At 41.0% G+C, this 16,475-nt stretch overlaps 1 protein-coding gene across 16 annotated transcripts in view; it reads left to right on the forward strand.

Annotated features, from left to right (window-relative positions):
• The window catches only part of CCDC88A (coiled-coil domain containing 88A), a 77,956-nt gene that overhangs the window by 50,365 nt on the left and 11,116 nt on the right, over window positions 1-16,475 (forward strand). For 6 of the 16 annotated variants that reach the window (XM_061989321.1, XM_061989322.1, XM_061989307.1 and 3 more), the window contains 12 exons: window positions 2,179-2,456; window positions 2,650-2,793; window positions 3,717-3,903; window positions 4,261-4,406; window positions 5,012-5,104; window positions 5,295-5,509; window positions 11,062-11,145; window positions 12,203-12,406; window positions 12,695-12,766; window positions 13,270-13,356; window positions 13,708-13,788; window positions 15,209-15,471. In XM_061989321.1, the coding sequence (XP_061845305.1) occupies window positions 2,179-2,456; window positions 2,650-2,793; window positions 3,717-3,903; window positions 4,261-4,406; window positions 5,012-5,104; window positions 5,295-5,509; window positions 11,062-11,145; window positions 12,203-12,406; window positions 12,695-12,766; window positions 13,270-13,356; window positions 13,708-13,788; window positions 15,209-15,471 (1,854 nt within the window). The remainder of the gene's footprint in view (window positions 1-2,178; window positions 2,457-2,649; window positions 2,794-3,716; window positions 3,904-4,260; window positions 4,407-5,011; window positions 5,105-5,294; window positions 5,510-11,061; window positions 11,146-12,202; window positions 12,407-12,694; window positions 12,767-13,269; window positions 13,357-13,707; window positions 13,789-15,208; window positions 15,472-16,475) is intronic. The other 10 variants (XM_061989324.1, XM_061989323.1, XM_061989313.1 and 7 more) reach the window with 7 other exon arrangements.

Below are 16,475 nucleotides of genomic sequence, written 5' to 3' on the forward strand. Positions count from 1 at the left end.
TGGAGCTAATGCTTTTTGGAGCTCTAGGGATCATACCTACTTAAGGGGGAATACAAAGTCCACATATTAACCGAAGTGGTAAACAGTGTCAGAAATGGTGGAGAGTGGATGGATAGCAGAGCGAAGGAGTCTTTAAATGAGTAAACAAATAATGCATTTTGTCATGTTGGGAATGCCTCAAGTTAGCATCCCATCTCTTTCTGGAAAGCAGCACACAGTTGTAGCACAGATGCACGTTCTGTCTACCACACTGAAATCTAATTAGTGCACAGTAGTCCCCTTTGTGGCTGGCAAGTCTCTGAACAAAACAGAGTGTGTGTGCACACACTGTGTCATGTCTAGTCATTAAAAAGTAGTGGATGTGGGCACTGAAATATACCATTTGAAACAAGTGAGGATTTCTCTCTGGGATTCTGAGGATGGTGTAACACCATTTGTCAGGAATATCTCTGTGGTTCCTTTTTTGCTGTGTAAATTGCTGAGTGGTGCAGGCCGTTCCTATCTGAGAAATGTGGAAAAGGGGTTAACTGTAGAGGTTCTAAAGTATTGAGGCAGTGAATTATGAGGAAGAAGTGTTTCCTGCCTTCAGTATTTCCTTGTGGTGGGGTTTTTTTGGAGCGTGGGAGTGAGTGGGTATCATTTTGGGTAGTTGGTTGATTATTGAGGTTTTTGTGCTGAAGCTTACCAAGCAATGTAACTTTTGTTGCCAGGGGTGACCGAATGATGTTGTACCCAACAGACTAAGAAAGGGAGTAGTTCTTCATCCTTTGAGCCATTTGCTCATAGCTTCAGGCAAGTTAGAAGACAACTGTACACCAACTATAAATTGTAATGGAAGGTGGAATATGTTTGTGAAAATAAGAGTGATTAGCTATTAGCTAAATCTGAAGTGCAAACTACGCTGGTCTAGATGGACCAGTCAAAACTGTTGTTAGGCACTTCTAATTCTACTACTCCTTCTGACACCCATAAGGAGCATACAAGAGAAAGGATATCTTGAAGGGTAACTGGGAATTCTGAACTAAATCAAACTTGGAATTCAGTCTGGGGACGTTCACAGCATGCACTTGTAATCAGACATTACTTCATTTCCAGTGAAAGGTTCAGCTTTCTCATCTGTAACAAAGAATGCTGCAGTTCCAACAGGAAGGGATTTGTTCCTTAGTAACAGTGCACTGGAGTGATAGCTGTGCTTGCTTTTTCTTTCCTTAATAGATACCCTGAGGGTATTAGAAGCCTCAGTAGCTAGTGTTCTTCATCTCTTGAATAGGAAGAAGGAAACTAGCCTAGGTCAGATGACAAGCATGCTAGGTACCGCTGATTCTTTGAGCTACCCAAGGACTGAATTAGGCTACTCTTTCCAGAGGCACAGAAAATAAAGTTGTTGTTGCTGGGCCTGTTCAGTGTTGAAGACTTTAGTGTATTAGTAGGCATTAATACTGCTCTGACATAATTGTGTACTCCTCTACAAGAGGAGTGTTTTCCACTAGTGATCGCTACCTATACATGAAGTGATCAGCTGACATGACTGCTGCTGGGAGAGAACTGGGAATGGCAGTTCCTCACTAAAACACAACATGGGTGCTGTTATTTTGTTACCCTTTCTCTCTGTTAAATGGATGGTACTGTTTGAAGTCTGATTGTAAAGGATGTGTGAGTATACAGTCAGGATTTTACAGTGACAGTAGAGATTGTGTACAATGAAGATTTCAAAAGCCCCATAAAACTATGCCAATATGAAAGTTCCTTTCATCTTAGTCACAGGTTTGACTTATGTGATATGAGGATCACTAGTGGCTCCTTGCTCTGAGATATTTTGATATTAGAGGTGTCAAGACTGAATGGAAATTATTCCTCTCATCTAGATAGCACTTGAACAGATATTTGAAGGTAAACAATAACGTGATTCCTCCCCCTGCCATGTCAGTTGAAGGATAAGCTTAAGTGTGTTCTTGCAACACTGCCATAAAAGTATTCTTGAATATTTTGCATTGGAATTGTCTCCTGGGTTATAAGGAAAAGGTATTTCCATTAAAGGTTGTCAGGTAACGAAGCAGCTAGAAGGTTGCTAAGGTGCTATGGGTTAAACTCAAGAAACCTTTCAAGAGGAGGAGAAAGACACAATTGTCCAGACTATGAAATTAATTTGCAACTCCTGTCAAATGTTTATGACTGCAGGTTGAAAATTCCACCCTTAATTCTCAAAGCACATCTCTCATGAATCAGAATGCACAGCTATTGATCCAGCAGTCTGCTTTAGAAAATGAAAACGAAGGTGTGCTCAAGGAGCGTGAAGATCTGAAATCACTCTACGAATCCCTTCTCAAAGATCACGAGAAGCTGGAACACCTGCATGAACGCCAAGCTTCTGAGTATGAATCTCTGATTGCTAAACATGGAAGTCTGAAATCTGCACACAAAAACCTGGAGGTGGAGCATAAGGACTTAGAAGATAGGTAAATACTGATAGGCGTGTGTACCAGGAGGGTCTGCGATTCCCAAGCTAAAAGGAAAACACTGCATCATGACTAAGATCAGTGGTATTTAAATATGACATTAGGATCTTAAAACTCTGAATGATCACCTTTTTAAACAACATCCCTGTTTTCTTGTAATTCCAAAAGAAACTTCAGTTGCTTTTGTTTGCAGGTACAATCAGTTGCTGAAACAGAAGGTGCAGCTGGAAGAACTGGAGAAGGTACTGAAGATAGAACAGGAGAAGATGCTGCAGCAGAATGAAAAACATGAAAGTGTGGCAGCAGACTATAAAAAACTTTGTGATGAAAATGGAAGGTAAAGCAAGAATCTGATATGGTTAAGAGGAGAGCTCTGAGTGTTTGCCAGTACAGTCTAAACAAGCGTCGTGTCCTTCCACATCTCCTGGTACCTGGTGCTGCTATTCAGGGAGTTGAAGAGCTGTACCTTACAGCAACTCCACCCCCTTGGTCTACAGTGCTGTCATTTTAGACAAACTGAACAGAGAAAGGGGAAAAACAACTCAAAACAACCCACAAAAAGTAATTATTATGTCCTGAGGATCCTGATTGAGGAATGCCAGGCCAAGCACTGTGCAGCGTAGTAGTGAGCTGCAGAGGGAGCAAGCCACTCTTCCTGCTTAAGCAATTCATAACAGGTTAATGCCAGCAGGAGTGCAGATGCATTGGTGACTCCTGCAACTGAGGTACAGCTTGCTGTAAATAGTTGGGTTTAATAGTATTTACATAGCCTGATATTTCTCTGCTTAAGAAGAGACTTTAGGATTGTTAGGCAAAGAGGCTCACAATTAAATGCCTCCAAGCTTTGGTGTTTTCTGAGGACAGTTGGTAGGAATTGGAGGATGTTTTTTGCAAGGGACATGGCAGAGCCCAGGAATGAATATATACAACTTCCATGCTAGCCAAAGTGTGGGCCATTCCTGTTCACCTTCTGTTTTGTGTTGGTGAGAAGTTCTAGCTGGTAAGATTCTTGCATTTTGAAAAGTGGCATTTGAAATTGGTTGTGATGTCTGCATTTAGAACTCCTTCTTTATTAGAACTCAGAGTGTTTGGTGTAGTAGCAGAATGCATGCTTAGGAGAATTAGTGTGTGACAGCAGGAAGTTGTTATATGTATTCTGTGCATAGAGCCTTAGAAATGTCATGTCTTAGAGGGACTGTTGGTAATGAATACACTTCCTTCTTTCTGCATGTGTTCTTTTATGGTGTCTTTTCATTTCAGGCTTACTAATACATACAGCCAGCTCTTGAGAGAGAATGAAGTTCTCCAAACTGATCATAAGAATTTGAAGACGTTACTGAACAATTCCAAACTCGAACAAACACGATTGGAAGCTGAGTTTTCTAAACTCAAAGAGCAGTACCAACAGCTGGATATTACATCGACAAAACTAAATAATCAGTGTGAGGTATGTGAGAATTGTGCCATTTTTCATCACTGGTATCTTTATACAAGTGTATTTGTAGGTTCACAGCATCACATGAAGTGCTTGAGAACTAGTCATTGGGTTTATAGACAACGAAGAGGGTCTGACAACTGATGTGCCTGTTGTACAGGCAGTACAAAAATCTGGGCTCATGTTAGCTAAACTAAGTTATTTAAAGCACCAAAGAGGCTTTTATCAGTTGAGTCATGATTTAGTTAAGCTTTCTGTTTGATTTGACTATCAGAACCCTTTGTAGAGCTAAATTTTCTTGATGATCTCATGATCAGTGTATAAAATCTGCTCACATCTCTGCGTGTATCGTTTCGTGTATTTTAACAGCTGCTTAGCCAGCTTAAAGGCAACCTGGAGGAGGAAAACAGACATCTGCTAGATCAAATTCAGACATTAATGCTACAGAATAGAACGTTACTTGAACAGAATATGGAAAGCAAGGATCTCTTCCATGTAGAGCAAAGGCAGTACATGTGAGTTTTCAAAACAATATTACTGTGATTAGGGCAGTTACACTATTACCTTTCCTTAATGCTTATTTTTAATATCAAAATTAACACATTACTTCTGAAATGGTTCTCTTTTAAAAGTACCAATTATTCATGAAAAGCAGGTAAAGTACAGCCATGACATTTTCAGTTCTGAAGGATCAGTGCAACTGTGCTCGTTGCTCAGGACACAAATGAGGAATAAATATGTTACTGATTCCTCATTGCACTAAAGCAAAGTTCCTGGGCTTGTTGGTAACCTGTAAGCTTTTTTAGTGAATTTGAGGGATGAGAAAATGTGCCTGTGTGTGTGATTCTGTCAGAGCCAACATGCACCTTGTTATTTTTTAAAAAGGGGGGAAATTCCATTGTATGTTAAAGGCAAATGGAAATGTTTCCAGTTTTATAACATGAACATAAGCCTGCTTGTTTGCTGTATCTCTTTCTTGATTTTTTCATTAAGAAACAAGTGTTATCTAAGAGTTCCTCATGAAAAGTGACAGCTTTCAGCTAAGATATCCCAAGGAACATGCTACTCACGTTACATATGTGTTTTTGAAGCATGCCTTGTCATTAATTTCTGTTTACAGTGACAAGTTGAATGAACTAAGGCGACAAAAGGAGAAGCTGGAGGAGAAGATAATGGATCAGTATAAATTTTATGAACCATCTCCACCAAGAAGGTACTGAGGAACATGATAGAAACACAGACCTGAACCACGACATACGTATTCTGTTCCAGCTGAAAATCCAGGTCTTGTTAACCTTCAGGGGAGCAGAATCATGTCTGTGTTCTTGCATACAAATTAGGAAGTCTGAAAGTATAAGCAATGTATTAGAAATGCAATAAATATGCTGTGTTGTTGCTAACAGAAGGGGCAACTGGATTACACTCAAAATGAGGAAGCTGATAAAATCTAAGAAGGATGTTAATCGAGAACGTTTGAAGTCTGTGACCCTTACGCCTACCCGCTCGGAATCCAGCGAAGGATTTCTGCAGCTGCCCCACCAGGACAGTCAGGATAGTTCCTCTGTGGGCTCAAACTCTCTTGAAGATGGCCAGACCTTGGGGACCAAAAAGAGTAGTAGTGAGTACTGCAAAATGTTGTGGGTTGTTCTTTCCTTCTAGTAATCCTTGGCTAAGTGTTTTGATGTGGAATGTTCTGGAAAAGGTTCTGTTCTCCAGGATTTTGAGAGATTTGAGTCTTAAGGAAGGAAGCCTGAATTCATTTATGAATGACAGATCTATACAGACCCTTTGTAAACTCCTTTGAGTTTTTGGGCAGGAACCAGTGTTTGGCATTTGTGTAGCTCTAAATGTAAATGCTAAAATCCATGTACAGCACTTGGGTAAGATGAAGCAGGTATGATCTCTAAAGGTCCCTTCCAACCCCTACCATGCTGTGATTCTATGATTGTTACTGAGTCAGGAGAGCTGAACTTAGGATAAAATGTCAGATGCCTCCACTAGCACCCTTTTTTGATTCTCCCCTCTTGTCCCAGCATGAATCCTTCCCCTTGTCTTGGAAAGCACTTCCAAGCTGTGGCTGTGCTAACATCCTGTAGTTGCTAATAAGATCTCCTGTCTGAAGGTGTTCCTCCAGCATCTCATGAAAGCAGCAGTGAAGGATTTTGATAATATTTGGACATGCAATAGGGAGAGTTGATGTAGAGACATGATGTGAATTGTTACTTCTCCCAAACACAGAAGTTGCAGAGAGGGGGACTGAGGAGGACTACAGAGGTGTGCATGGATGAAATATTCCAGACACTGTTTGCTAACCTTGAGACATCCTGACAGCCATCACTTTAGGATGCCCACAGTATAAAAGGCCAGATTTTGTGCAGCAGGCACATTTATTATCTGTATTTTTAGTTACCACTCAGTGTGAATCATAAACTGCCCAATTTCTCACCACTGGAGAGGTGATGTTACAGACAAATTACCGGGTTGTAGTGATTCTGTTTAATAACGATGCACAGAAGCATTTTGGCTGTGCATGTAAAGGCATCAGAATACATCAGTGTTAAAATTCACTGGAAATCTTTGAAGTGCTTTTGAAAAATTCAATGTCTTGGGTTTCAGAAGCCAGTAGATCAATATTCTGGTTTCCATGCCAGCTTTGAATTTGCTGTGTTGTATTTTTTCTGTGCTTTTTGCAGAAACTTGGCCAAGAACATCTCAAAGCACCATTTCAGGGAAAACTGAAGGGGTTTTTTAATAAGTGGATAAAACCAGTGTCAGGGTACATTTTTATTCCCTCCCATTTTGAACCTGCCAGCCTGGGGAGCTTAGTGTTTTTCACTGTAAGGGTCTGTTAAGGTTCCAAACAGGTACTTTTGAAGTTTCAAAGAAAGCAACTTGTTGCTTTTACATAAAAGCAGAAGTCTTGTGGTATTGGGGAGTGACTGAAGCTGCAGTGGATGTGTCTGCAAGTGTCAGTTTGGGAGTGTGCATGCCGTGTTTCAGCCCATCTGCATCTCTGTCAGCAATTTCATGTTCTGCAAGGGCTCTTTGATGTGACAGTTTTCTTTGCATGATACTTGGGACCTTGTAGTGTGCAGTTACCCTTCTGGCAGAGCCACAGCTGAAGTTACGGTGGCCGATCCTCAAAAGAGGTTTCAAGTGGTTCAGACCTCATTAATTTTCTACTTCATGGGCTTAGTTCATGTTCCCTTAATCCCAGTGTATTTATTCACAAACTGGAAGGGCTGATCTAATTCTGGATCATAACTTTCCTCTGTTACACGTGTTGCTATGGAAACCAGTTTCTGATAGGATCTGGATGACTTTTATGGCAGTTCAATGCTGACAGTCCTACTGAGACAGTTTGCATCTCCAGTTGAAAAGATATCTCAGGGTGAAAAGTGCCTGTAATGGTGCACATTTTGCAGACTATTTCTTCTGCTGTAAATCCTAAACATCAAGATACTGTGGCTTCTATATTTGCTGTAAGAAAGGGCTTGGCAGTAGTGGCTTCCACTGAAAGAGGCTACAAGAAAGGGAAAACCTGTGTCGCTGCCTGTCTATGCAAATGCTCAGGTATTGTAGCTTTCCACACTGGTAAAAGCAGTTTAGGGTACAGGAGGAGACAGGCTCTCTACCCTGAACTCCTGCAACTGGGAATGGAGATGATTCCAGAGGAAGCTGCTGAGGTGACGTGTCCTGCATGTCCTTCAGAAGGAAGAGAGGACAGATTCCAGTCACTGGAACAAATGAATTGTGTTCTCAAAAGCTAGAGGGCAGAGGATCTGACATAAAGGTATCTTTGACATGTGTAGGTTTCCTACCCCATTTTCCCTGTCAGAGCAAGCGAGGGGAGATCCTGGTTCCAAAATGAGTTACCCTGCTGCTACTGAGAAAGAGATTCACTACATGAGATGTATAGGTTTTCTTCTTTTGAAGGTGGTGATGGAGACTCTTTTCCTAGCACAGGATACTTATGGCATGTTTTCAAGAGACATGCCCTCTTAGAAAGGTAGGGGATCTTGGTGCACAAATCAGGCTGCCCTGCTGCAGAGGAAGCAGCACCTGAGGTCTCACAGAGCACTTGATGCCCTTGTTTGATTCCACAAGCCTCCTCTGGAAAGGAGGAGGTGCCTGTGTGACTCTTCTGTATGCAGCACAAGTTACATCCTGCAGGCAGTGTGGATGCTGTGTGCTCCTCTGCAGAGTTTCACCTTTGCTGTTCACATCTGTATTCAGTGGTTGAATCAGGTGAGTACCACAGAGCTGACATCTGCTTTGTGCAGAGCCTTTTTTCCTCAGGGGGGATGGGATACCATTCTGAGCTCTTGCAGAGTAAATCCAAGGCAAGCAAGTGGATTTTTTTTTCTTTCTGTGGAGAGAACCACAGTATTTTGTTAGCTTTCACTTGAGCCATTTCAGATGATTAACAACATCCCAAGGAATTAAGGCCATTAGTAAGCATGTCATCTTTAAATAGTAACACCAGTAGCAGACACATCGTGTCATAGTGGAGGTAAAAGAAGTATTTTGGGCTCCATTTTCTATTACCAAAACATCTAGAAAAAAACTGCCTAACATTTGCTTGTGTGCCTGAACAAAATGCTCTGAGGATTTTAATACTGGCCCTAACAATTCCCCAGCTTATCTGGCAAACAGTAGGAAGCTTACAAAAGGGGAGATTTCCTGGTCAGTGCAGGAATGCTGCAATACTCATCGGTCATGATCAGCTCAGAACACAAGAACATGTGCACAGAACACTGAAAAGAGAAGACACGTTGGCGAATTATAACTCAAGTTCTTTGAGTAGGTGATTCCTAAGGCCCTAAGTCCTCCTGCCATCCTGGTTTTGAGGTCTGTTGGAGGAAGGAAGTAAAGAGCTGAAGCTGCCTCAGCTCAGCTTTGCAGTGTCCTGTTTGTTTCTCCGGCAGCTTTGCCATTCCAGCACTTTTTGCAGGACATTTCTGTAGTCATGTTGTATCCAAAAGTTACTTAAGTAATTCCTCCTCTCAGGGAGAGTGCATTTTAGCAAAGGACAGGCTTTGATGTATATTTTCAGTAGTTGCAGAGGAGTTTTCTGTTTGGTGCTGTTGTTGAGCACCATAAATCAGTCCTTCTGGATATCATCAACAGGAATCACAGATGACTCAAATGGTTCTTGAACATCCTCTGGTTGCTTTTTAATAAGATGGACATTTTTAATGGAGAGGGATCACCTGTCTAAAAAGGATTACTGAAGTTAGGAAAGAATCATGTTTCACCATGATGGCAAAAAGTAGAAACAGAACAGAATTACCTCTTGGGTTTCACAGTGTTAGTGCTGAACTGATCACTTATTTACCTGTAAGGAGACTGGTCTGATGCTGAGCCTCACGTTCCTTTGGGAGGGAGCTGTTCAAAACTACACACTTTCATCTACAATTAGACAGACAACATGCCCATCTCCTTTGTGGGAGGCTTAGCAGCCTCTCTGCTTTTCTGAGCCAGTCAGCAGCTGTATTTATGTAGAGTTTGGCTTATTTCCTCAGGATCTGCAGGAGGAAGAGTGCTGTATTGACCTGAAAAAAACCCCAAACCAGACACTTGGTTGTTTGGAAGTATCTACATGCATATAATCAAAAATAATGACACCCTTGTAGCAAGTGGACTTTTATCTCACATAGGTAGCATATATGTCTTGCTCTTCTCCACCCCACATCATGAGGACCTGGCACAGGAGGGTGTTTGCTCTCCCTCTCTGCTCAAGGTAGAATTATGTTCTGCAACAATGAAAACTCTTGTGTTTGTTTTGAGCACTTGGAGCTGTGCCACTCACACATTGCTTGGAAGCTGCAAACTGTATTGCACTGCAAACTTCTTACTCAAAGTGCAAACACAGACTAATAGGATGCAGAGGGAGATTTCTGTCAAGGTAGTTGGTGTGCACTTGTAAACGCATGTGTATATATGTGCTGCTATATCAAATAGAACCTGCTGTACAACAAGCTGCTGGTTGAGCAGAAACCCAGGCAAATAACAAAGCAGGTGTTCCAAAAGTGACTTGAGTGAGATAAAGTAAGCAGGTCTCAGGCTGACAGACTGGACTGCACTGTCTCATATCTGCATAAATAACAACTTTTTTGTGATTTCATTATGTGTTTCTTCCTGGATCTTTACATGCCACTTGTTTGCATGTGGCTCCTGTATGCTTGGCAGTCAGCTGACACATTTATCTGATGCTTCCACATGCAGGTGCCTGCCAGTAATCAGTTACTAATGCAGAAAAGCTGAATCTAAGCAGAAGATTAACTTGAGATTTCCTCTCCTCATTTTAATACTGTTTGTAATTTTAACTCTATCTCCTGATATGACATATCTTAATTTTCTCTCATCCCTCCCAAAATGTTCCAGCAACGCTCACATTCGGATTTGTTTTTGCTGTTGGTTTTTTTTCATCTCTGGTATTTCTTCAATTCAAAAAATTGCTGCCTAGAATTCCAGCAAGTAAACCTTGATTTTGTTTTTCTTACTACAGAGTTGGATGACTTCAGTGAAGTATTAAAGTCACTGCACACAAACAGTAGATTGAACGTAATGCCCGTGTCATTCATCTACAAGACCGTAAAGGACCAAATGAATGAGCACAAAATCTAACAAAGAAAGACTGGTGATAGGATGTGTCCTACTAGAGATGCAAGGCAAAACATTACCAAAGATATTAATCTCAGATAATAAGGTTGTGAACATCCTTTAAAGCAGAAGTTGTACTTAGTTGCTTTCATTTTAAGCTTTTTTTCCTTCCCGTTTTTCTTTATGTTCAAGAAATGTGATTTTTGCCAGTAAAAGCTATCTAATTGTCAGTTTCCACCATCATCTGCAAAGAAGTTGTGTTTGTTTTTTTCAAGAGCTGGGCAGTTGGGACTTTCAGACCGTTACTACACTCTCCACCATTATTTTCAGTGCATTTCTGAGTATATTAAAGTTTTCATAGTGTAGTTTTCATGTTTCAGTGTAGTTTTCATGTGTCATTATCCCACAGAAGCATGAGAATGATAGTTTGTAGCATAGCATACAGAGCTTAAGCTCAGACATTCATTTCTGTCCTTAGTTTCAACATTTAACTTCCATCTGTTCTTCTCCCTTTTTTTCTTCCATTTCCCTGTTTCCGTTTTTCCTCATGCTCTGACATAAAAGTGGTTGCACTGAAAAGACTGCCCTTTTTGAGGAACAGACCGAAGGAAAAAGACAAAATGAAGGCCTTCTACCGTCGCTCCATGTGTAAGACTTTATGACAGTTCAGCTTCTTCTCAATGGCTACACTGGCTTCCATTACTAATTTTTCACTAACCTCTCCCTGGACTGCGCTGTATTTTTTTCCTCCTATTTTGCAATGTGCAAGTCCTGCTGCAATACAAGGAGCTGGAGCTTTTTCTTTTTCCCTTTTTTCTTTTCCCCCCAAAACCTTGGCACTGAATACTTTATCTATGTGCACGTGTGCACAAACCTCCCCACGTGTCTACATGCACCAGCACACTCACATCCATGTATCTATTCAGTGCACTGGGGCTGCATATCTTTGTACACATAGTTGTCTATATACACGTGTCTCTGTGTATATAAGTTTACAGTGCACTGTGGTCACCAAGTAGATCCAAATGAAACATCTCATAAGCTTTGTGTTAAGAAATCACTGTGACTTCTTTTTGTTTAAAGAAAGTATAGCAGCAGCTAGTGCAAGGCTGTATGGTGGTCTGTCACTCTTCAAGTATTCATCACTTCTTGTTGCCAAAATGTGATAACTGAGCTCTTTTCCCTTTTTTTTTTTTAATGAGGGGTGGAGAATTTTCTCTAGTTTTGTGAAGTAAAGGTGAATCTCATCAGATGTCATCTTTTTCAGATCCTTTGCTTTGTTGTTATGCACAATAGAGTATCCCTGCAGTAACCTGCACTGTACAAGGATCCCGTATCATTGTTGACGTTCTCTTGTGTGACACCTCAGCCCATTTTATCCTCCTTCATTCCATTTTATCATTGCAAACAGTATATCAAAGCTTCTAACGTGATATATGACATACCATTGCAGCCCAAGCATGGCGTTTATACCCAATACAATCAGTTTTAAGAACCATCCTGAGCCGAGAGAAGTCTCTGACTTATAACACTTCTCATTCATTGAGCTGATTGCATGACATAACCCGGATGATCTTGTGTTTATATCTTCCAGTGTTCAGTATGCTTTAATGCTTAAAAACCTGTCAAACATATTGCAATGCAAAATAAGAACAGAAGCGAATACATTGACCATGCTGATCATTTGCTTTCATTTGCATCCCAGCCATGAATGACCTGGTGCAGTCCATGGTCCTAGCAGGAGGACAATGGACAGGTAGTACTGAGCATCTGGAGGGTCCTGATGATATATCTACGGGTAAAAGGAGGAAAGAATTGGGAGCTATGGCCTTCTCTACTACAGCTATCAACTTTGCAACTGTCAACTCTTCTACAGGCTTCAGATCCAAGCAGTTGCTAAATAACAAAGGTATAGGTGGAAGCTTTTTGCACCGTGACTATGTCTAACAGCTGTTCCATAGAAATGTTGGTTTTACTTTGTTTTTCAGCAAAGAAAGCAACCTTGATAATTGAGTTGCAGTGCTAAGATGCTGCATAGGTGTAATAACTGCACTTATGAAATATGTCAGGGTTTTTCCTACAGAACGTTACATAAGTAAAAATGGATTGGTTTGAAAGATGTGTGTGTCACAGATGATGAACCTTTCAGCAATGCTTGCATTTTATTTCACATCTTCCTTTATGTCTCTCTGTATAGATACTACATCCTTTGAAGATGTAAGTCCACAAGGTATTAGTGATGATTCTAGTACGGGATCAAGAGTTCACGGTAAGATGTGAATGAAATGAATTGAGGATCTGTGGTGTGAATGCTAACCAGGGTTGTAAAAAACAAGTGAATGGCATTATTACAAGTGAGCATGCTTTCTGTGAAATGCATATCTCTTGGATGTATGGTATCATTTCTTTAGATTACTCTTTTCTCTCTGAACTGCTACATCAAATAGATGTTCTAGATCTCTGGTAGAAAGTGAAGTGCATCTGAACAGGATCCAAACATTTTTCCCTTGTAAGAAATTATTTGGAGTGAGTAGCAAAAGTATGATTTCAGTCCTAAAATAACCCCACATCCAAATCTGGCCTGATTTGTTTCAGTGAAACCTAAATTTGCCTAAATGTGCCTTACGTGTTCCTTCAAGCGAAGCTATGAAGTGAAAGCTACAATAGGTTAGTGAGAAGTGAAGTTTTAACTCCAGTGTAAACACTTAAAATGAGCTTAAGCAGCAAACATTTTTGAGGGTAGTAACAGAGCATTTCCCTTGTATTGGATAGGAGTACAGGACATTATCTGTGCAGATGCTCTTGCTCCTCCTGTTCGTGGCATTTCAACAATGTGCAAGGTTCCTTGTCAAATCTGTTGTAAGTGACCTAATCACAAGCAGCTTTCTGCATGCCCATCCTTTCATCTGTAAAGCCCTGGTTTCCCACTAACCAGTCAATTTCAATTCTAAATGTGCACTCTATTTCTCTCTTCCTCTCCTTTGTACCTTACTATTCCTGTAGTGCCCTTTTCTAAAGTGTCCTCTTGGACTGCCTGGAAATCCCTTCGCTTTCTGATCTGTAAGAAACAACTTTGTTGACAATGGGCATGCTCAGCCTGTGAAATAGTGCATGATACCTGCCTGTGAGCATTCTGTGATCAGAATGTAAAGGTACTGGGTCATCTGCTACAATTTTGTTCATCATGATGTCTCCTAATTCTCCATTTAGCTTCCAGACCAGCCAGCCTTGATAGTGGCAGAACATCCACTAGCAATAGCAATAACAATGCTTCACTCCATGAAGTCAAAGGTATGCTGTAGGTGAATTTACATCCATGCTTCATTTCTATCATTTTCTCTGTAAGAACAGCTGTACAAGTTGGAAAAAACCCATCAAATTCCCACAACACACCACAGCGAGTTTTTTTTCCTTTAAGCCTTTTTATGGCCTTCACTCCCCAAATTAGGAAAGGAGCCAGTATTAACAGAACTGATGTTTTTAATACATTTCAAAAGGAGTGATAACTAGTATATAAGCTTCAAACTCTTTTAAACCAAGCCTAACCCAAGTAACAATGTTACAAAATAGGAAAATCCCCCCAAATTCCCTTAAAATGGCTTGGTTTCAAGCAGAGAAAATGCTCCATTATTTTCTTCTGCTGCAGAGCTGGATAGTGTACAACACCAACCAGACAGAATGGCAGGTATCATGCCATCCTGTAAGCTGGTCTGTTTTGAGAAGATGAATACCATTCCTGGATTTAAGGATATTCTCTACATTTCATGTATTACGAGCCTTGATGTGTTTTTGTTTCTAATGGCCATTCTAGCTGGAGGTTGTTGTACATGCCAGACTAGAACATTGCCAGCTCAAGACTTTGTTTAATATTCATAGCTTGCATTTATGAAACAGCATCTTTTTGTTTGGAAAATAGAGATGAATTCTAGCTAAGATTTTTAGTAGTTTCTTTTCTGTCTGATTACTCCTTACTGTAAAAGATTCTTTGAGGTAGCCCTTGCCCCACTTTCTAGACAATATTAGACATTTCTGCCATAAACAATTTGTCTTCCTTCAAACCTAAGCTCATTTCTTAGGAGCAACATGAAGTAGGAAATACTTGGCTCTACTCATCAGTATTTTTGAAGCAATTCACATTTCCCAAGAGATTAAAAGACTTGGTGTCATGGGACTGACTTTGCATTTAGTGCCACGTGCCTCCTTCAGGTCACAGTTGTAATAAACTGGAAGGAATGGCAGAAACTGTTGGAGAAGCACCATTCCCAAGTAGCTCTTGGTGAAGAACTGCGTTGGAGAAAATATTTCCTTTCCATTCCATCCTTTGCATTTCATTTGATTTAAACTCATTGGTAGTATCTTAGAGTCTGTGCCTCACAGTGAGGCTGAGCAAGAGTGGGGGCTAAAGTATCTTTAGCCTCTTGGAATATAGTATTAGGTAGGTGAAGGCCCAGATTGTAGGTGAAAGGTAGTTTTTAATGAACAAAAAGGGTCGTGTCACGTTGAAAGACCTGCAGGAGGTAAGTCAGGGGAGTGCAGCTGTGTTCATGGTGTGCTGGGTTTGAGCAGAAAAAGGACAACTGGATTTTTTTGTATTTTAAATAGAAATACTGCTAACTGAATGTGATGATGCTGCACATGGCAGTAGGGTTGTACAGTTAACAGCTTTCCTCTGGTTTCCTTACGCAACACTTAATGGCATTTACCCCCAAAGCAGGTGCAGTTAATCAAAGCAGGCCACAGAGTCACAGCAGCGGAGAGTTCAGCCTGCTCCACGACCACGAGGCTTGGTCTAGCAGCAGCAGCAGTCCCATTCAGTATCTGAAAGGTCACACAAGGTCCAGTCCTGTGCTCCAGCAAAGAACATCAGAAACACTGGATAGCCGTGGGAAACAGATGAAAACCGGTTCTCCTGGGAGTGAAGTCGTTACCCTGCAGCAGTTCTTAGAGGAAAGCAACAAGAGTACCTCGGGAGAGGTTAGTTCAGACAATACCTCAGTTACCCGTTATCCCATGTATGAGCACAGAATTCGTGGAGGACTTGGAGTGAGCAGAATTGCTTTAAAACTGTGGAGATACAGGTTGTGCCTGCATTAACAAGTAGTGTGGGCTGTGGCCTGGTAAACTTGCTGTATATGTACAGAATTTGCTGTATTACACGCAAAATCAGTTGGAATTTCTCAGCTTGACCCTGTCTGGGTGACTGAATTAGGTAAGAAAGTTGATCTCTGCTGCACAAAATGTTGAGTGTACTTATGCTGGGTACGCTCACTGGAGCTCAGATGGAAGGCCATCGACACCAACTAGGTTTGCTTTGCTGCTTTCCAGTTCAGCACTTGTCTTCAGTAAGAACTGGTGTCAGGTCTGTCTTACATCAATAGGAAGATGCTTTACTTCATTCCCTGAGGAGAGACCCTTCTCTGCTTCAGTTTCTTCGTTTTAACTTTACTGTCAAAAAAAAAGAGACATTGGAGCTGATGGAAATCTGAGAGGGATCAGCTAAAGAGAATGTTTAATTAAGTGGCAATTTATTAGCTGCTCAGAATCACCTAGGATGCTCATTTCTTCCTTGGTAGTTGAGTAGGTCTGTCCAAAACCTACTTTTAGTCTAAAGCAAGAGTTACTGTGACTGGGGCCTGTCAGGACTAAAGATCAGACTCCACCAGTTTTTACTGGCACAGCTGAAACTGAAAAATCCACATTCCCAGTTGAATCCATTGGGATAATCTGAGACTTCAGCCTGGACTAGGTGTGTGGATCTTTTGTTGGGTGCTTCAAATGACCTCTCATGTATGATCTCTGACAATGATTTTGGGTGTTTAGGCATTAGGCAATATTCTTCTGGCAATACAAATAGAAGAAACCACCTGAGTCATCACATGTAGTCCACTGCTGTCCATGAGTCTCTCAGATAGCGTCACAGAGTTGTCCCGGTTGGAAGGGTGCTGAGAGCTCCCTTTCCAGCCTGCTGCCAGAGCTTT

This window comes from Colius striatus, chromosome 2 (genome assembly GCF_028858725.1).
Source record: "Colius striatus isolate bColStr4 chromosome 2, bColStr4.1.hap1, whole genome shotgun sequence".
Classification (NCBI taxonomy): Eukaryota; Metazoa; Chordata; class Aves; order Coliiformes; family Coliidae; genus Colius; species Colius striatus.